At 39.6% G+C, this 22,230-nt stretch overlaps 1 protein-coding gene across 1 annotated transcript in view; it reads left to right on the top strand.

Annotated features, from left to right (window-relative positions):
* Positions 1–22,230, top strand: part of LOC147367609 (serine/threonine-protein kinase MRCK alpha-like) — a 66,620-nt gene that overhangs the window by 7,909 nt on the left and 36,481 nt on the right. Inside the window, exons 5-6 of the mRNA XM_086315658.1 lie at positions 4,051–4,127; positions 16,683–16,793. Coding sequence (XP_086171784.1) covers positions 4,051–4,127; positions 16,683–16,793 — 188 coding nt within the window. The remainder of the gene's footprint in view (positions 1–4,050; positions 4,128–16,682; positions 16,794–22,230) is intronic.

Here is a 22,230-nt window from a genome sequence, read left to right as displayed (position 1 = left end):
AATCTTTTAATTGGAGGATAATTGTTATGTTGATTTCTGCCATACAACAATGTGAATCAGCCATAAGTATCTCTGGTTCCTCTGCCTTTTTTAAAACCAGCTTGAACATCTGGAAGTTCACAGTTCATGTGTTGCTGAAGCCTGGCTTGGAGAATTTTGAGCATTACTTTGCTAGCGTGTGAGATGAGTGCAATTGTGCAGTAGTTTGAGCATTCTTTGGCATTGCCTTTCTTTGGGACTGAAATGAAAACTGACCTTTTCCAGTCCTGTGGCCACTGCTGACTTTTCCAAATTTGGTGGCATATTGAGGGCAGCACTTTCACAGCATCATCTTTTAGGATTTGAAATAGCTCAACTGGAATTCCATCACCTCCACTAGCTTTGTTCATAGTGATACTTCCTAAGGCCCACTTGACTTCACATTCCAGGATGTCTGGCTCTACGTGAGCACAGAAGAATTGATGCTTTTGATCTGTGGTCTTGGAGAAGATTCTTGAGAGTCCCTTGGACTGTAAGGAGATCCAACCAGTCCATCCTAAAGAAAATCAGTGCTGGGTGTTCATTAGAAGGACTGATGTTGAAGCTGAAACTCCAGTATTTTGGCTACCTGATGTGAAGAGCTGACTCATTTGAAAAGACCCTGGTGCTGGGAAAGATTGAGGGCAGGAGGAGAAGGGGACAACAGAGGATGAGATGAATGATAGATGGCATCACCAACTCAATGGACATGAGTTTGGGTAAACTCCGGGAGTTGGTGATGGATAGGGAGGCCTAGCGTACTGCGGTTCATGGGGTTGAAAGAGTCGGACACGACTGAGCGACTGAACTGAACTGAACTGATACATAAGGGCCTTCCCTCTTAAACCTCCCTCCCACTCCCCACCCCTCTAGGTTATTACAGACCATCAGGTTGAGCTCCTGTGTTATACAGCGACTTCCTACTAGCTACCTATTTTATACATAGAAGTGTATATATATCAATGCTACTCTCTTAGTTCATCCCACCCTCTTCTTCCTCTACTGTGTCATCAAGTCCATTCTCTATGTCTACATCTCTATTCCTGCCCTGAAACTAGATTCATCAGTACCATTTTTCTAGATTCCATATATATGCATGAATATATATTTGCTTTTCTCTTTCTGACTTACTTCACTCTGTATGACAGACTCTGGATTCATCCACATCACTACAAATGACCCAATTTCATTCTTTTTTATGCCTGAGTAATACTCCATTTTATATAGAATTTATTTTAAAAAATAAACTGTGGTGGTTACCTTTAATCCTTTGAAGGGATATTTCATTTTCTCAACAGAAGCTGCTTCTTATGCAAATATGTTAGTGGAGCTTCCGCCTGTCTGAGTTCACCATTCCTTTCATTCCACAGTTTTTTGGTTCACATTGGATTGTATCAGAGTGGGATGAACCTGCAAGAGCTGATCAACATTCTGGAGGGGAAGGAATAGGTGAATCAGGAATTCAAGATAGGCAAACTCTGGAAGTAAATATTTGTCTAATAAATATTTGTGGGTTGACTTTTTATGGACAGTAGAAGAAACAATTAAAAAGAACTTGAGTATCCTTACAAAGACAAGAACCAAGATAGGTCCTAATTCAAGAGAGAGGTAGAATAAGTGATGCACTGAATACAGAATAAGTGATATAGCAAGTTCAGATAGTGGTGGCCTCAGGGCAGATGCTCCAGCAAAGGAATCAAGGCCAGGGTATTGCTCACTACAGAGAACCAGTAGATGGGGTCCTTCAGGACCCCAAAACCTTGATAAGTGGGAGTAGTGCTAAGCTTGACATTTTTTTGAAGGAACCTAAAAACAAAGACTATATATTATCACAATACTTTATCAAGTTAACATTTTAAGCTTTTCACATGAAGTTTTATTTTTCAGTTCAGTTCAGTTCAGTCACTCAGTCGTGTCCGACTCTTTGCAACCCCATGGACTGCAGCACACCAGGTCTCCCTGTCCATCACCAACTCCCAGAGTTTACTCAAGCTCATGTCCATTGAGTCAGTGATGCTATCCCACCATCTCATCCTCTGTTGTCCGCTTCTTCTCTCACCTTCAATCTTTCCCAGCATCAGAGTCTTTCCCAATGAGTCAGTTCTTTGTACCAGGTGGCCAAAGTATTGGTTTCAGCTTCAACATCAGTCCTTCTAATGAATATTCAGGACTGATTTCCTTTAGGATGGACTGGTTGGATCTTCTCGCAGTCCCAGGGACTCTCAAGAGTCTTCTTCAGCACCACAGTTCAAAAGCATCAATTCTTCAGCACTCAGCTTTCTTCACAGTCCAACTCTCACATCCGTACATAACTACTGGAAAAACCATAGCCTTGACTAGACAGACCTTTGTTGGCAAAGTAATGTCTCTGCTTTTCAATATGCTGTCTAGATTTGTTATAACTTTTCTTCCAAGGAGCAAGCGTTTTTTAATTTTATGGCTGTAGTCACCATCTGCAGTGATTTTGAAGCCCAAAAAAATGAAGTCTGTCATTATTTCATTTTTATTTGTCACAGTTTTATTTTTACCATTATTTTTTCCCTGAATGCTGTAGAGCAGTACAATCCTTATGCAGTATTATGTGACATTTCTGAACACATTTCCTTATTTGACTATTAAGTAATTGTGTTAGCAATTTAGAGCTGGAAAATTCACACTCATGGCAATATCAGTTGTTAAATGTATGCTTATTGGAGAAGGTCTAAATTCCTACTTTTTCTTCTCTTGTATTTAAATAAAATTATACTCATACCATAAGGTTTTATTTTTTAGTTTATTTAAAGTTCATACAATTGCTAAATGACAATGTATGGAATTTCTTTAAAATTCCTTTAAGGGAAAAAAGAAACTTGTAGTTGGCTATTTTATTTTGTCTAAATAAATAAAGCCTTGATACTATCATAAAAGTTTTAAGTATAATTAATATTTTTTTTATATCTGCCTGTGTTCTTCTTATAGATAACTTAAGCTAAGAAATGCATACATTTGACCCTCCGTATCTGTGAGTTCCATGTCTGTGGATTTACCCAAACTCAGATAAAAAATACAAAACAAAAGATTTATGGAAAGTCACAAAAAAGGAAAACTTGACTTTGCTGTGCACCATTCTATTTACATAGAATTTATATTGAATTTGCCAGCTTCCAGCAACTATTAACATAGCATTTACATTTTATTCAGTACTATAACTAACCTAGAGATGATTTAAAGCATAGAGGATGTGGGTAGGTTATTACATGCAAATACTACATTACTTCATGTAAAGAACTCGAGCATTGGAGGACTTTGGTATCTGCAAGGGGTACTGGAAGCCATATCCTATGGATACTAACAGATAATTGTACTAGGTACCTGGGTTAGGAGGTTAGGAAATTGATTCCTGCTGTGGGGAGAAGCTAACATAGAAAAAGCATCTATCATTGGCATGACTATATTGCTAAAATCCCCTTGAGGCTTCTAAAAATGTTTCAAAATTTATTTAAATATAATACTATTAAGGAAAAGAAAGCAATGACTTGACACGCAGGAGTTAATTCATGAAAACTTACATAATTTATTTATATAGTTTCATTATAAGTTTGCATAAATTTGCTAAAATTATTTCATTTGAGATGCATAATTCTCAGATATATTTAATATATAAAAATACATATAAACCTATTTTGATTTAAATATGTACACAAGGACTTCCCAGGTGGCACTAGTTTTAAAGAACCTGCCTGCCAATGCAGGAGATGTAAGAGACGTGGTTTCCATTCCTGGGTCAGGAGGATCCCCTGGAGGAGGGCCTGGCAACCCACTCCAGTATTCTTGCCTGGAGAATTCCTGGGACAGAGAAACCTTGTGGGCTACAGCTCATAGGGTCGCACAGAGTCAGACACAACTGAAGCAACTTAGCACACACACACATAGGAAGTCAGGTTATCTCCAAAAATATGGTCTGAAAACAATTTTAAAGAGATTAAGGTTGAAAAAGGCATGAATGTTGGTTTCAGTTTTCTCATTTATAAACTGCTTGCTGTTGTCTTCCAGGTTTAGTGCTACAAGACCCAAGTTCGTCTTCCTTGGCACTTTTTAATACAACTTCTAATGCCGTGGCTCAGTGTGAAGTAAGTACTAAAATTCTTGGGTATGTGCTGCTGCCACTTCAGAAGTCACTGGTGCTTTCAGAGTAGCACTTCCGTTTGCAATAAAACTCTTTTTTTTTTTTACTATAAATTTATTTATTTTAATTGGAGGTTAATTACTTTACAATATTGTATTGGTTTTGCCATACTTCAGCATGAATCCTCCACAGGTATACACGTGTTCCCCATCCTGAACCCCCCTCCCTTCTCCCTCCCCGTACCATCCCTCTGGGTCGTCCCAGTGCACCAGCCCCAAGCATCCAGTATCATGCATCGAAAACTCTTTTAATATTCCGTGGGAGAGAACTGGAGGCTTGACATAAGCACATAACAAAGAAACAGTTTTCATGGAAATAAGGCTGCAAGGTTATGTAGGCTGTAAAGTCATCTATATTAGAATTAAAATAAAATATTTTACATCGTGAATTCTGACACACATAGAGAAAAGTACGTACCTCTGTTACCTGCTCTCAGGTGAAAATCGGAAACATGACTGATGCCCCACAAGTGTGCCCATCCTCAGAAACAGCAAGCCCTCTCTTTCTGCTGGGGGCAATTGCTACTCTGCTGCTCACCTTGCATTTTGTTATGTTTTTACACTCAGTGAATGTATGCATCCCTAAACAAGAGGATTTAATTTTAGTATGTAAGTAGAATCACCCTGTACACGTTCTTTCGTATCACAGCTTTGAGTGCGTGAGTCTCATTTATGTGTAGTAATAATATGTTCAACTGTATTTCAATATATGTGATCATCCATTATGTGAATATACAGTAGTTTATTTACCCATTCCGTTTTTGGGGAATCCTTGGATATGTGTCTGGTTCCAGTCAGGAAACTAAGAACTGTAACAGTTAATAGAGATGTTTCACTTTATCTATTTATTTTTAAAAACTTTATTTAGGTGCAATTGATGTATAAGTGATGTACATATTTAATGTATGTACAATTTGATGACTTTGTACACACTTATACACCCATGAAACTATCACCACAATCAAAGTAATACATACATCCATTACCTCAAAAAATTTCCTTGTGCTTCTTTTTATTGTTGTTGTAGAAACACTTTTGTCCCCACATTGCTTGCTGGATCTTAGTTCTCTGACCAGGGATTGAACCGAGGCCCTCAGCAGTGGAAGCAGGGAGTCCTAACTACTGGACTGCCATCCCTGGCAGAAATATGGTCTCTTACTGCCATTCCTGTAAGAACACTTAACATAAACCCTCTTAACAAGTTTTCAAGTACACAATGCAATACGGCTAGCTATTGGCACAACTTTGTACAGCAGATCTCCAGAATTTATTCATCTTGCATAAGTGAAACTTTGTACTCATTGACAGACGTTTCCCCACTTTTCCTCTCCTCTAGTTATTGGCAACCAGCATTCCACTCTCTACTTCTATGAGTTTGACTTTAGAATTTTCCCATAAGTGGAATCATGTAGTATTTGTCTTCTGTAACTGGCTTATTTCACCTACCATAATGTCCTATGTGTTCATTCATGTGAAAGTTGAAGTGTTAGTCACTCAGTCATGTCTGACTCTTTGTGACCCCACGGACTATGAAGGTCCAGGATTTGTTTCCTTTAGAATTGACTGGTTTGATCTCCTTGCAGTCCTCGGGCCTCTCAAGTCTTCTCCAAGACCACAGTTTAAAAGCATCAATTCTTTGGTGCTCAGCCTTCTTTATGGTCCAACTCTCACATCTATACGTGACTACTGGAAAAACTATAGCTTTGACTATATGGACCATTGTTGGCAATGTCTCTGCTTTTTAATGTTGTCTAGGTTTGTCATAGCTTTCCTTCCGAAGAGCAATTGTCTTTTAATTTCATGGCTGCAGTCACCATCTGCAGTGATTTTGGAGCCCCCCAAAATAAAATCTCTCACTGTTTCCATTGTTTCCCCATCTATTTGCCATGAAGTGATGGGTCCGGATGCCATGATCTTAGTTTTTTGAATGTTGAGTTTCAAGCCAGTTTTTTCACTCTCCTCTTTCACCTTCATCAAGAAGCTCTTTAGTTCCTCTTCACTTTCTGCCATAAGGGTGGTGTCATCTGCATATCTGAGGTTATTGATATTTCTCCTGGCAATCTTGATTCCAGCTTGTGCTTCATCCAGACAAGCATTTTGCATAATGTACTCTGCATATAAGTTAAATAAGCAGGGTGATAATATACAGCCTTGACATAATCCTTTCCCAATTTGGAACCAGTCTCTTCTCAGCACCAAAATCTGGTTTAAGGTTCTCCAGAGGAACAAAACCAACAGGAATTTATATCACTATCTATTTGTGTATCAATATCTCCTTCTGGTTATATTCCATAATCATGTGAGCCAATTCCTTATATCTGTATCTTTTTATATGTCCTTATGTTTATATATATATATATATGTATATATTTTAATCTTTTATTTACTTAAGGAAATTATTTATGATCTATTTATGTGAGACAATTCCTTATAATGTCTGTATCTTTTTATCTATCCTTATGTATATTTATGGGCTTCCCAGGTGATGCTAGTGGTAAAGAACCCACTCATCAATGCAGGAACCATTAAGAGATGAGGGTTCAATCCCTGGGTCACAAAGATCCCCTGGAGGAGGGCATGGCAACCCACTCCAGTATTCTTGCCAGGACAGTCCCATAGACAGAGGAGCCTGGCAGGCTATAGTCCATAGGGTCAGAAAGAATTGAACACGACTAGCGACTAAACAGTTAAATGAGATTGTGAGAGTGAGACCCTTGTCTGATATTATTGGTGGCCTCTTCCATATGAGGGCACAGTGAGGAGCTGGCTGTCTGCAAGCTAGAAAGAAAATTCTTACCAGAAGCCAACCACACTGGCACCCTGATCTAAAACATCCAGCCTCCAGAACTATGAGAAATATATGCCTGCTGTTTAGTCACCTAATCCATGTATTTTGTTTTGACAGCAGTAGTTGACTAAGACACTCCCCAAATTATTTTATGTGGTTAGTGTAACCTGATACCTAAACCTGATAAGGAATATTTTAGAAGGAAGAAGTCTAATCTTACTGGTGAACATACAGAATTCTACTTTTGACATTAATGAGTATTTTGTTGGTTCTATACCTGTTATGAAAAATATAGGTTTTGTCTTAACTGAAAACACAGCTTTAAATTTTAGCCACTCATTAAAAGATTATCGAGGGTAAGGCTAAGATAATGATGCTCATGTGTTTGTTAAAGACAAAGGTATACAATCCACTATTTTGGCTGAAGTTACAGAAGCATTCTTTGAACTTTAGTTTGAAATTTAACAAGAACATCCATGGCTTCAGCTGTGCTGATTGCCATGTCCTTGGAACAGTTCAAAGATTATATACACTGTTTTCATTATACTTCATCACTATTGCCCAGTGGTAAAACATCTGCACCATACACATAGCAAATTTGACCTTTTGTATACTCTTAGCTGTACAGTGGGAATTCTCATGAAATCCTGCAGTTGTTGAAAAAATTTTTAAGTCTTTAAAAAAAGTTGCTAAACAGAATAAAAAGAATAACTCAGCATGACCAATTTGGTATAAGACCCTGATGCTGGAAAAGATTGAAGGCAGGAGGAGAAGGGGACGACAAAGGATGAGACAGTTGGATGGCATCACCAACTCGGACATGAGTTTGAGCTATCTCCGGGAGTGGATGTTGGACAGGGAAGCCTGGCAGGCTGCAGTCCATGGGGTTGCAAAGAGTCAGACACAACAGAGTGACTGAACTGAACTGAACAGATACACAAAGTTTCACTTTCAGTTCAGTTCAGTCCAGTCGTTCAGTCATGTCCGACTCTTTGTGACCCCATGAATTGCAGCACGCCAGGCCTCCCTGTCCATCACCAACTCCCAGAGTTCACTCAAACTCATGTCCATCGAGTCGGTGATGCCATCCAGTGCCGGGGTCCAGCCTCAGTGGATCCAGGGAATTCGAAGCGGGGACGGCGTCGGCGAGGATCAGGAAACAACTGCTTAATTAAATGTTAATTAAGGATATAAAGAGTAATAGAATAAGGATAGCTCAGTGAGGAAATTCAGTGGAGAAAAGAGGCTGAAATAAGGATAGCTCAGTGAGGAAATTCAGGGGAGAAAAGAGGCTGAATAATTCAGCCAGAAGGTGAGAGAAAGAATGACATGGGGAGACCAAGTTTCCGTGAACAAGGCCCCACACTTTATTTTCCAAAGTAGTTTTTATACCTTAAGTTATGCATAGAGGATAATGGGGGAAGGGATAGAGTCATGCAGTAAGCCAGGCTTTCTTCCTGCAAACTTATCATATGCAAAAGTTTAGGTGATTTGCATCATCTTCTGGCCCAGAGGTCTGTTAACATTTTAAGACCCTTTCTTCAGAAAACTTATTTTTCTCTAAAGGTGACTAGTCAGGCGCCACCCTCCAAAAGCATTAAAGTTGCATTCCTATAGGGCAAAGGTGTGGTGGGCTGTAACAAGAAAAAGAATTAATTCAAGGGTCTGAGATTACAAACATTAAAGCTACTACTTACACCAATTATATTAATCAATACACTGCCAGGGACACAGCAGGTAAGGGATATGGAAACTTAGCAGCAAACATTGTCCCAACAAGTGAAAATCCCTTCACCAATACAATTTCTAATCAATCTCTTAACTGCTCAAAGGAATCTGTATTCAGACAGTTTAGAACATCTCATGCCTCTCACAGTTGGAAGGCTCTGAACAATCACATGTGGCTGGAAAAACCTATTCAGGCAGGCTAGAGGACTTCCAAAGGAGTTTGTAGGTTGAAACACTGTCACACCCAGGAATTATTAACTGGAGCTGTAAGTTAACTTTTTTCAGAGAGAGGTAATGGGGGACAGCCCCCCGTAAAGTCAGAGGTGTAGGTGAGAGCACAAAGCAGAAAGTAGGCAGACTCTGGTTTTGGGGGTAGATGCTCGAGAATTTCCAGAGGGACTCCTGGGGCTCGATCCCGCCTTTGCGTATGCCGAGCCTCCTTCCTCATGACCTTTGTCATGGGCGGAGTTCCTCACGCTGGCTCCCGGCAGTGATAGAATTCCAGTTGAGCTATTCCAGATCCTGAAAGATGATGCTGTGGAAAGTGCTGCACTCAATATGCAATATGCACTCAATATGCAATATGCCGGCTCCCGGCAATCCAGCCGTCTCATCCTCTGTCATCCCCTTTTCCTTCTGGAAAATGAATCAACATAACACAGTAACACATTAAAAATATAACACAGTAACAGATTAAAAATATTAAAAGTCTGGCTCAGTCTCTTGTGGGGTCACTGCTCCTTTCTCCTGGGTCCTGGTGCGCACAAAGTTTTGTTTGGCCCTCCAAGAGTCTGTTTCCCCAGTCCTATGGAAGTTCTGTAATCAAATCCCACTGCCCTTCAAAGTCAAATTCTCAGAGGGTTCTCAGATCCCCAGGTTGGAAACTCTGTTTTGGGCCCTAGAACTTTTGCAACAGTGCAAGAAGGCAATGGCACCCCACTCCAGTACTCTTGCCTGGAAAATCCCATGGACGGAGGAGCCTGGTAGGCTGCAGTCCACGGGATCGCTAAGAGTCGGACACGACTGAGCGACTTCACTTTCACTTTTCACTTGCATGCATTGGAGAAGGAAATGGCAACCCACTCCAGTGTTCTTGCCTGGAGAATCCCAGGGACGGGGGAGCCTGGTGGGCTGCCATCTATGGGGTCATGCAGAGTCGGACACGACTGAAGTGACTTAGCAGTAGCAGCAAGAACTTCTTTGGTATAATTGTTCTCCAGTTTGTAGGCTCAGTGGCTCTATGGTGGGGCTAATGGCAACCTCCTCCAAGATGACTTATGCCACACAACTGTGCCTCCCAGGTCTGCAGCACCCAGAACCCCTGTCCCCACAGCAGGCCATTGCTGACCTGTGCCTCCACAGGAGACCCTCAAACACTCAAAGGCAGGTCTGGTTCAGTCTCTTGTGGGGGTCACTGCACCTTTCCCTGGGTCCTGGTGAGCATGAGGTTTTGTTTGTACCCTCTGAGCATCTCTAGCAGTTATGAGATTTGATTCTAAATGTGATTACACCACTCATACCATCTTTTTGGGACTTCTTTGCCCTTGGACATGGGGTATCTTTCTTTTGTGGGATCCAACATTATCCTGTTGATGGTTGTTCAGCAGCTAGTTGCAATTTCGGTGTTCTTGCAAGAGAAGATGAGCATACATCCCTCTAGTCCACCATCTTGATTTTCATGGATTAAAAATATAAATCATATCATTTCAATAAAAGCATAAGAACATCTGAAAAATTTCAACAGCCTTTTATGATAGAAAAGCAAAACCCTTCTTCCCAATCTAGAAATAGAAAACAACTTTCTTTATCTAATCAAAGATATCAGCACCAGCAACAAAAGTCATATATAATAATAATATTTAATATTATATAATTATCATTATATGTTGTATAATATTATTATCCTCCATCCTAAGTCACTTCAGTCATGTCTGACTCTGCAACCCTATGGACCAAAGTCCACCAGGCTCCTCTGTCCATGGGATTCTCCAGGCAAGAATACTGAAGTGGGTTGCCATGCCCTCCTCCAGGGGCTTTTCCCAACCCAGGGATCAAACCCATGTCTCGTACCTTCTCCTGCATTGGCAGTTAGGTTCTTTACCACTAGCACCACCTGGGAAGCCCTCTTTACCAGTAGTGCCACCATTATATATAATAATAATTATATACTCCAGTACTTTGGCCACGTCATGCGAAGAGTTGACTCATTGGAAAAGATTCTGATGCTGGAAGGGCTTGGGGGCAGGAGGAGAAGGGGACGACAGAGGATGAGATGGCTGGATGACATCACTGACTCGATGGACCTGAGTCTGAGTGAACTCCGGGAGTTGGTGATGGACAGGGAGGCCTGGCGTGCTGAGATTCATGGGGTCGCAAAGAGTCGGACACGACTGAGCAACTGATCTGATCTGATGTATATAACTGTATAATGGTGAAATACTGAAGCTTTTCTATTTTTATATTTATGAACAAAGTATAAAAATGAAAAGTATGAAGTGCAAAAAAGTATAAAAATGAAAAAATAAAAAAATTTATGTTTATGAACATAAAATTCATTATGAAATTGAGGATCTTTTCAATAAATTATTAGAATTATTAATAGTTTAGCAAGGTGGTTGACTACCATATCAGTATATAAAAATCAATATACAGAGTATATTATATGTACAGAATATGTTGACTGCAATGTCAATATACAGAAACAAATATATGTCACATCAATATACTCAAATCAAATGCATCTCTCTATACGAATATTAAATAATATGAAGTAATTATATTAGAATATTAAATAATTATCTTTTGAAACATACACCATTTACAATAGCATAAGGAATCAAATATTTAGAAGCAAATCTAACAATAGCTAGAAGGCTTCTAGGAAGAAATATTATAAAATTTAAAGAGGGATATTTGAAAAGGCCTAAGTTAAATAGTCTATAACACTAGATTGAAAGACACAATATTATAAAGATATTAATTCATTTTTTTATTAATTTATTTTTTAATTGAAGGATAATTGCTTTACAGAATTTTGTTGTTTTCTGTCAAGCCTCAACATGAATCAGCCATAGATATACATATACCCCCTCCCTTTTGAACCTCCCTCCCATCTCCCTCCCCACCCCACCCATCTAGGTTGATACAGAGCCCCTGTTTGAGTTTACTGATAATACATCAATTCAATCAAGATTCCATCAAGATTAAAGATCTAATATAAAATATCAAGATTAAATATAATCCTGATTAAATTCTATTCTCTTCATGAAATTTGCAATGTGGTCACACATCTCTTCTCTACGTCTGCATGTCCATTCCTTCCCTGCAAATAGGTTCATCAGTACTGTTTTTCTAGATTCCATATATATGCATTAACATACTATATTTGTTTTTCTCTTTCTGACTTACTTCACACTGTATAACAAGCTCTGGGTTCATCCACCTCACTACAATTGAGGTGTAGTTGTACAAACATAAAAATTTGTTCCTTTTTATGGCTGAGTAATAGTCCATTATATATATATATATAATATATATATGTATGCATATATGTATATGTATCACATGTTCTTTATCCATTCATCTGTCAATGGACATCTAGGTTGCTTCCATGTCCTGGCTAGTATGAATAGTGTTGCAGTAAACACTGGGGTACATGTGTCTTTTTGAATTGTGATTTTCTCAGGGTATATGCCCATAGTGGGATTGCTGGGTGATATGGTAGTTTTATTTCTACTTTGTTAAGGAATCTCCATGTTGTTCTCTGATGTTTTTGATGTGGACCATTTTTAAAGTCTTTATTGAATTTGTTACAATATTGCTTCTGTTTTATGTTTTTGGTGTTTTGGCCACAAGCCTTGTGGGATCTTAGCTGCTCAGCCAGAGATGGAATAGGCACGTCTTGCACTAGAAGGTGAAGTCTTAACCACTGGACTGCCAGAGAAGTCCCAGAAATTCAGGATTTATTATAAAACTACAATCTGTAAATTAAAACAGTATGGTATTTGCAAAAACATAGATACATAGACCAGTGGTGTATGACAGTGCCCAGAAAAATTTGTATTAGAAATGCTTAATTTATTATAAAACTGGGACTATAGAACAGTGAAAAATGATCATCCAAACACAAGCCTTAGAGTAGAAATAGATGTTTACAACACTACAAATAACAAAAGCTCATATCTAGAATATATAAGGAATTTATAAGGCAATAATAAAAAGACAGTGAACCTGATGGGAAAGTGGCAAGAAATTTAACAGGCTATTCATAAAAGAAGAAATCCAAATAGACAATGAACATATTAAAAGTTCTAAACCTCATGAGATGCCACTAGAGAAAATAAATAGCTAACACAGAATGATTACAAAAGCAAGTGTTGGTGAGTATTTGAAGAAATATGAATCTGCATATTGTATAATTCCATTTCTAGAAATATATCCTGTAGGAATGCTTGCATATTTTATGCCGGGAGGTATGTAGAAGAATGATTATAATAGCTAAAACACAAATGTCCATCAAAATGAATGAATAAAGAAATTAGGCTATATTAATGTAATGAAATACACTATATCAATAACAATGAATAAATTACAGCTATACACAACACCATGAATGAATCTCATTAGCATAATGTTGAGTGAAAAAGTCAAGCACAAAAGACAACACACTATGAGCAAAATTAAACTCTGTGTTTTGTAGTCTCAGCTGGTTGGTAGTGATGCTCTTGGATAGGAATGCCCAGAGCATTCACCTGAGCCATAGTACTGGTAGTGAGTGCCACACACAATCCTCTCCATCACCACAGGGACCACTGTGTGTCTGGCCTGAGCCTAGTGATTCTTATTATGATAGCAGGATGCACTTAAGTAAAAACTATAAGGGAAATCTGAGGAACATGATTGATCACTCACAGGCCCTGGAGGGTACATGGCACACCCAAGGGCCACACAACAAGGTGGCAGATCGAGAGAACGGGAGAGAAAGGAGACTGAGAGCTCTGATTTTACTGGCATAGAGGGTGGGGTGTCTTGAGTTTCAAGGTTTCACTCTATGTTGCCTAATTTAAAGCTTAAAAGTGAGATTCAGGGGATGGGAGAGGACAGATGGGTCTCTCCAGTAGGCAGTTACCTAGGTTACTGAGAAGTTTCTGAAGGGAATCTTCATTGGTAGGAGTAAATTAACTCCTTATCTACTTGTTTTGCTGATAGCTGTGTCGTATAGCTAGCTTGCTTATGCCCACCGTAATGGTCATGGCCCTCCAGGGAACAGGTCTATTAGCCATGTTGTTCAGTCACACAGTCATATCCAACTCTTTGCGACCCCATGGACTGCAGCACACCAGGCTTGCCTGCCCCTCACCATCTCCCAAAGTTTGCCCAAGTTCACACCCATTGTGTCGGTGATGCCATCCAGCCATCTCATCCTCTGATGCCCTCTTCTCTTTCTGCCTTCAATCTTTCCCAGCATCAGGGACTCTTCCAATGAGCCTACTCTTCACATCAGATGACCAAAATACTGGAGCTTCTGCTTCAGCAAAAGTCCTTCCAATGAGTATTCAAGATTGATTTCCTTTAAGATTGACTGGTTTGAGGTCCCTGCTGTCCAAAGGACTCTCAGGAGTCTTCTCCAGCACCGCAGTTCGAAGGTGTCAATTCTCTAGCACTCTGCCTTCTTTATGGTCCAACTCTCACAACAATATGTGACCACTGGGAAGACCATAGCCTTGATTATATTATTAGCAATAAGTGACAGCCAATCTTGCCGGTTTTAAATTTCCAGCCTGGTGCCTCAGATGGTAAAGAATCTGCCTGCAGTGCAGGATACCTGAGGTTTGATCCCCAGGTCAGGAAGATCCCCTGGAGACAGGAATGGCTGCCCACTCCAGTATTCTTGCCTGGAGAATCCCATGGACAGAGTTGCCTGGTGAGCTCCAGTCCATGGGGTTGCAAAGAGTTGGACAGGAGTGAGCGACTAACACTTAGAGTGTTAGGCTCAAGTATTTTGTTGGGAGCCTTGTTGATCTCTAAAATATCAACCACATAGAAAACTGTGTGTGCATGCTCTGTTGCTCAATCATGGCCAACTCTTTGTGACCCCATAGTCTGTAACTGACAGGCTCCTCTGTACATGGAATTTTGCAGGCAAGAATACTGGAGTAGGTTGCCATTTCCTACTCCAGGGCATCTTCCTGATCCAGGGATCAAACTCACATCTCTTGGGTCTTCTGCACTGACAAGTGGATTCTTTACCACTGTGCCACATAGAAAATTGTACCTGAAATCAATCCAAAAGACAGACTTTTAAATTCTCCACACCAAAAAAAAAAAAAATCAATAAAATATACAAACAATAAGTCATATTTCACAGCAGTGGTCACATGAATTAACAATGGAAGATACTGTATCCAACCTGAGAAAATGAACAGGGCATTTGGGGATTTAAGCCACGTGTCTGAATTTGCCTTGAACTGAAAACAAGCTTAAGATATAATTTACTAAGTAAAGCTCTTTGCTTTGCACATTGTCAATTATTTCTGCTCTTTATTATTTGGCTTTATTTTCTGAAAAGAGTTTGTTCTGTTAGCCCCAAAACGTGCTCATACAAATGCACAGGACATTTTGACAATTGTGGCTCTTGAGACTAAGGGGGGTGCTCAGGCAGGTTGGCCTTCCAATAATCTCTACCAGCTCCCCTACCCCTAAACCCCAGTTACTGCTGCTATCACCATCACAACCACCACCACCATCATCTCATGCATATTAAACATTATGTGTAGAGAAAACAGCAAAACGCTCTCTAGTACCATGTGAAACACTCACTGTGTGTATGCAACCCCAGGAAGGCTGACCTATAGCTTCACCTCATCTTCTGATTGCGCCTCACTTATATAAAAATCCTGGAGGTGCCTCTGCATTTTAAGAAACTTGATAACTTTGGAAATCACTAAATTATGCACTACATGATCTTCCAAAGTAAAGTCACAAAAATTCTGACAATAATAGATGTTGACCTTTAGGTGCCAGTATTTCTATGCTATTAAATAAGCAGGGGTTTACATTGGTGCCATTAGTCATACAACCATGATCAGTTTCATTTACTTTCATTTAATGTCTAATTCACTGTGGGTGGGAAAAATTCTTGTCTTCCTTCTATTGGTCATAAGACAGAATAACAGGAGAAAAGCATATACATTTTATTAAATTTTTACATGTACATGGGAGCCTTCCCAAGAGAAGACCTTAAGTGACCAGAGTAAGGAAGATTTTATACTTTTTTAGGCAAAGGTACAATATATTTGTGAAGAAACGATAAAACAAAGAGGTTTGGGTTGAGTCACAAATGGTGAAGTAACAAGGAAAATATGGGTAGTTTAACAATCATATCTTTGTTTATGCAGCCTTCCTAGTCTTGAATTCCGTGTTTCTGGTGATAAAGTTTTTCCCTCCTCCTGGCACAGGGAGGGTGATTTTCGCAGAGATTTGTATCCTTCTTCCTTCAGGAGAACAAAGGAGGGCCAGATATACTTGCATGGCTGTTTCTCAAGTACTTTAATTCAAGTAATCAATATGCCAAAGTGACATACCTGGGGGTGACATATTCTGAACCTCTTCACCAGGTGCCCTCAGTGACAGAGTTCTTATCTGTAGTTTCTGATTCATTTCTCTATAACCCACTGTGAATGGAGTCCACCTGCTCTTTTTTTTTTTTTATGTCATGGTACTTCCACATGGAATGGAATGATGGATGTGAAACAGCACATTCTGAAGAGAAGTGCTCAGAGGTGCAGGTGGGAGCAGCTGTGTCCACCACTGAAGGATTATGGCTGCAGTTTTGTGTGTTGACATAATTCTTACAAAAATACTACAGTTACAGTTTTATCACCCATTATTGGAAAGTAGTGTTATGTTCATGACTTATGTTAAGAGTGCTGAATTCTATACAGTGATCTCTTGAATTTTTGTTTTCCCTAACTTGTTTTTCTAGGGTGATCCAGTTGACAATATATTCGAACAGAATCTAAAGATCAAGTTTTACATCAGTTCCAGGTCCACATCTCCATCTTCGTATAGCGAAGACGAATCAGACACAGTGAAAGTACCTCTCTGGGGTGGATTGCTTCAGAACTTTTCACTTGTACCAAACAAAAGGAGACTGAATCCTGTTCAGAAACAGTGCCCTTTCTTTCTAATCAGAAGCATTGCTTAGATAGGAACAGTCTATAGAGAATATTAAGTTTATCAGGTGATAGTTAATATTAAGTTTAACTGATAACCATGTCCATGAGGGGACATGGTCTGGCAGGGAGAGAGCTCTCATTATTTTCATTGCTTTAATTAACATCAAGGAATTAAGCTGTAACAGGAATATTTTACATAATCTTACCACAACATAAAGTCTGGTATTAGGTAAGGCATAAAAATACATTTGCTGAACAGACTCACAAACTTTGAAAACAAACTTATGGTTACCAAAGGGGAAACTTGGGCAGGGCAGAGAAGGATAAACTAGGAGTTTGGGATTAACAAATACATGTGCTGTGCTGTGCTTAGTCGCTCAGTTTTGTCCGACCCTTTGGAATGACATGAACTGTAGCCCACAAGGCTCCTCTGTCCATGGGGATTCTCCAGGCAGGAATACTGGAGTGGGTTGCCATGCCCTCCTCTAGGGGATCTTCCCAGCCCGGGGATCCAACCCAGGTCTCCTGCATTTCAGGCAGATTCTTTAACATCTGAGGCACCATGGAAGCCCCGAAATACTGGAGTGGGTAGCCTATCCCTTCTCCAGGGGATCTTCCCAACCCGGGAGTCAAGCTGGGGTCTCCTGCACTGCAGGCAGATTCTACATCAGCTAAGTTACAGGGAAGCCCATAAATCACTATATTCTAACATTAAATTAAAACAAAACTGCAAATAGTCCTCCTGAGGCCATCCATCATGCAACAACAACAAAAAAACCCCACAAACAAAACAAGACAAAAAATACTTTGCTACTGTTCTTACTAAAATGTAGGATAATTTTATGTCTCACATAATGGTACACAAAATAGCTCTTTGTGGCCCTTTATGATAATCAGAGAACATGACTCTCTGCAAATGTTTCCTCCCGAAATCAAAGGGTTTGGTGTCTCCCAGCTCATATTTTCCATCTTCAGAAATGCTATTTCCCTCCTTTGCATTCCACTCACTCTGATTAATCTGGGTAGGGTTTCTTGCTACCCACTCTGGAATCCTGGGGACTAGGTGGTGAGTTCTCCCGGAGATCCCTGGTTTAGTTTGGAAAATTTTCAGTGTGGTTTATAGCCAGGTCAGACATTGTTTTCAAATTCTGCTCAGAACATTTAAATTTTTGATAACTATTTTATTTTACTGTTTTAAAATTTTAATAATATCTCTCTCATGGAGGAAGAAGGTACAAGGAATAATCTATCACAAGCCCATATACCTATTACCCACAAATTAAGAAAACAGTTTGCCATTTTTGTTCAGATAAAAAGAAAAATTGGGATGATACTGAACAGTTGAGCCCATTTAACTGCATTCTTTTGTCCTGGGAGGTGATCAGATATTTTGAAATGGTTTGCATTCTTCTGTCCACCCTCTTATATTTTATATCCTAGGCATGTGCTCTTCAATTTCAAAGGATTGCTTGGTCTGCTCAAAATACACAAATAATATCCCTATTGTGAAAATAATCTACTATTTTCACAGTATTTATTCATGTTAAGACAGTTCATCTTTAACTGCTGTGTAGTATTCCAGATAATAAATATACTTATTTATACATAACCGTGATATATAATTATGTTACTTTTTATGTATTGATGTCTTTTTTCCTTATTACAATTTCTCTGTTACATAGAACCTGTTGGGACCTGTTTGGCTATATACATATGGGAGAATTTGTTAGTTACTAGCTAGTAGAACACCTGATCTGCCTCTTGAGAAATTTGTATGCAGGTCAGGAAGCAACAGTTAGAACTGGACATGGAACAACAGACTGGTTCCAAATAGGAAAAGGAGTTCGTCAAGGCTGTATATTGTCACCCTGTTTATTTAACTTATATGCAGAGTACATCATGAGAAACGCTGGACTGGAAGAAGCACAAGCTGGAATCAAGATTGCCGGAAGAAATATCAATCACCTCAGATATGCAGATGACACCCCCTTATGGCAGAAAGTGAAGAGGAACTCAAAAGCCTCTTGATGAAAGTGAAAGTGGAGAGTGAAAAAGTTGGCTTAAAGCTCAACATTCAGAAAACGAAGATCATGGCATCCGGTCCCACCACTTCATGGGAAATAGATGGGGAAACAGTGGAAACAGTGTCAGACTTTATTTTTCTGGGCTCCAAAATCACTACAGATGGTGAATGCAGCCATGAAATTAAAAGACGCTTACTCCTTGGAAGGAAAGTTATGACCAACCTAGATAGCATATTGAAAAGCAGAGACATTACTTTGCCAACAAAGGTTCGTCTAGTCAAGGCTATGGTTTTTCCTGTGGTCATGTATGGATGTGAGAGTTGGCCTGTGAAGAAGGCTGAGCACCGAAGAATTGATGCTTTTGAACTGTGGTGTTGGAGAAGACTCTTGAGAGTCCCTTGGACTGCAAGGAGATCCAACCAGTCCTGAAGGAGATCAGCCCTGGGATTTCTTTGGAAGGAATGATGCTAAAGCTGAAAATCCAGTACTTTGGCCACCTCATGTGAAGAGTTGACTCATTGGAAAAGACTCTGATGCTGGGAGGGATTGAGGGCAGGAGGAGAAGGGGATGACAGAGGATGAGATGGCTGGATGATATCACTGACTCAATGGACGTGAGTCTGAGTGAACTCCGGGAGTTGGTGATGGACAGGGAGGCCTGGCGTGCTGCGATTCACGGGGTCGCAAAGAGTCGGACACGACTGAGCAACTGATCTGATCTGAGCTAGTAGAAATGCATATTTCCAATGCATAATTTTGCCAACTGTTTTAATTTTTTGAAACAGTCACACACTTTACAGAAATACTATAAGTGCAGTATATATTAATTTTTCCTAGACTATTTTAAAGTTGTCATTTGATTTTCCATCACCTTGAATACTTAATCTTGTACTTCTTACAGATAAGAATGTTCTCCTACATCTTATACATATACAGTACCATCATCACTAACATTGATGCATCACTACCATCTAATCGTCAGACCCCTTCAGGTGTCACCAACTGCCCCCTCGTGTCCATTATTGCAAAAAAAAAAAAAAAGCAGTTCAAAATTGTACTTTGCTCTTGGTTGTCGTCTCTCAATAGTTTCTTGCCATATGGAAGTCTCTTGCCATATTAGTCTCTTGCTAAAGTCTGTCTTTAACTTCATTACCTTGATACTCTCAAAAATCATGCAGGTTTAGAATAGAATATCCCTCATTTTACAAATGCTTTCTCGTGACTTGATTCAAGTTATTCATGTTTGTCAAAAATATCACAGAAGTGATGCTGTGGTCTTCTCCTTACATGCTATCAGGTGGTTCATGACTTTAATGTTTTCCATTGCTGATCATGCTTACTTGACCTCTGCACTAAGGTGGGAATTTCCAGGCCTGTTCACTGTGAAATTACTTTTTTCCCTTTGTAATTAATAAGTATTTTGTATAGAGGTACTCTGAAGCAGTAAGTACCACATTTCTTAACAGTTTGCAATTTACTTGTATCTGTATGGACACATAGTTTTTCATTTTACTTCATTGTTTACAATCCATTATAGTCATAATTTATTCTAGTATTCAAATGATTGTATAGCTCATCTTGTATTTTGCCAGCCATGGATTTAGCCATCTCTCCAAGCAGTACTGATTGCTTTCAGTGGAAAATGGTATTTAGAAGACAAGATCTGGGTGTTAGGTATGCTCATTGCTATGGGATGCCACTATTCCAGAATGCTTGTTGGATAGAGATAGAGAAAAATATATTTATATATCAGTCTCTAGGTAGAAATCTATGTATCTGTGTATCTGTCATCTATCTGTTCATCTATCATCTCTACTCTCCTACTCACCTACCTACTTATCTAACTACTTACCTGTAAAAACTATGAGTTCATACACACATTTATACCTCTAATTCCAAACCAACATTATAGGTTTCATTCTAGTTTTCTCCTTTTCTATGTTGGTAACTTCCTTGTGTGACAGTGAGAAACTTGCCTCTTTATACTCTCAGTGAAGTGAAGTCGCTCGGTCGTGTCCGACTCTTTGCGACTTCACGGACTGTAGCCTGTCAGCCTCCTCCATCCATGGGATTTTCCAGGCAAGAGTGCTGGAGTGCATTGCTATTTCCTTCTCCAGGGGATCTTCCCGACCCAGGAATCGAACCCGGGTCTCCCACATTGCAGGCAGACACTTTACGGTCTGAGCCACCAGGGAAGCTATTCTGTCACCTCTGTTCTCTGTGAGCAGTCTGCCATCTCCGCAGCTACCTCATCACTTCTCACACGGGATGGACTCTGTGTCGCTATCTTAGATTGCCCTCCTTGTGCACACTCATCTCACCTTGCTGGGAATAGAGTTTTTAAAAACCAATTTCTACTCTCACTTAGCAGCACATAAGAGTTCTCATTTCCTTATACCTATGTTGACACTTGCCAATACTAGACCGTTGAAATTTTGTAATTCTGATGGGTATGAAGTGATATCTAATATTGCTTTCATTTTGTCATGTAGAGGTTTTTCATTCTATTAGTAAAATATATCTCCTTTTACTGCTTGAGGTTTTTAATGGTTTTCTAAGAATTCCATTTCTACCGTATTCTTCTGTCCTCAAAGTGCCAAAAAGATTTAAAGTTTTGCTTTTTGCATTTAGGTCCTTAAATCAACAGGAAATTATATCTTTGTTTGTTCTGAAGTAGGAATCTGACTTTTGCCACCATGATACCATGATAGTTACTTGTCCCAGGCCGAATTCATTGACTAATCTATCAACTCCTAATAATTTGTAATGTCACTTCTATCACTTATCAGCTTTATTTAGTTATTTACTTACTTATTTGGTTGTAAAATATACATGCTTTTGAACTGTGGTGTTCAAGAAGACTCTTGCAAGTCCGTTAGACTGCAAGGAGATCAAACCAGTCAAGCTTAAAGTAAATCAGTCCTGAATATTCATTGGAAGGACTGATGCTGAAGCTGAAGCTCCAATACTTTGGCCACCTGATGCAAAGACCTGACTCATTGGAAAAGAACCTGATGCTGGGAAAGATTGAAGGCAGGAAGAGAAAGGGGCTACAGATGATGAGATGGTTGGATGGCATCACTGACTCAATGGACGTGAGCTTGAGCAAGCTCTGGGAGTTGGTGATGGACAGGGAAGCCTGGCGGGCTGCAGTCCATGGGGTTGCAGAGTTGGACACGACTGAGCAACTGAACTGAAAATATACATAAGGGCTTCCCAGGTGGCTCAGTGGTAAAGAATTTGCCTGCCAATTCAGGAGACATGAGTTCAATCTCTGGGTCTAAAAGATCTCCTGGAGAAGGAAATGGCAACCCGCTCTGGTATTTTTGCC

Source organism: Bos grunniens, chromosome 8 (genome assembly GCF_055505025.1).
Source record: "Bos grunniens cultivar Pamir isolate PY7600 chromosome 8, Bosgru_T2T1.0, whole genome shotgun sequence".
NCBI classification, from domain to species: domain Eukaryota; kingdom Metazoa; phylum Chordata; class Mammalia; order Artiodactyla; family Bovidae; genus Bos; species Bos grunniens.
Note: the sequence above shows the minus strand (reverse complement) of the source record. Positions and strands in the feature narration are given on the sequence as shown.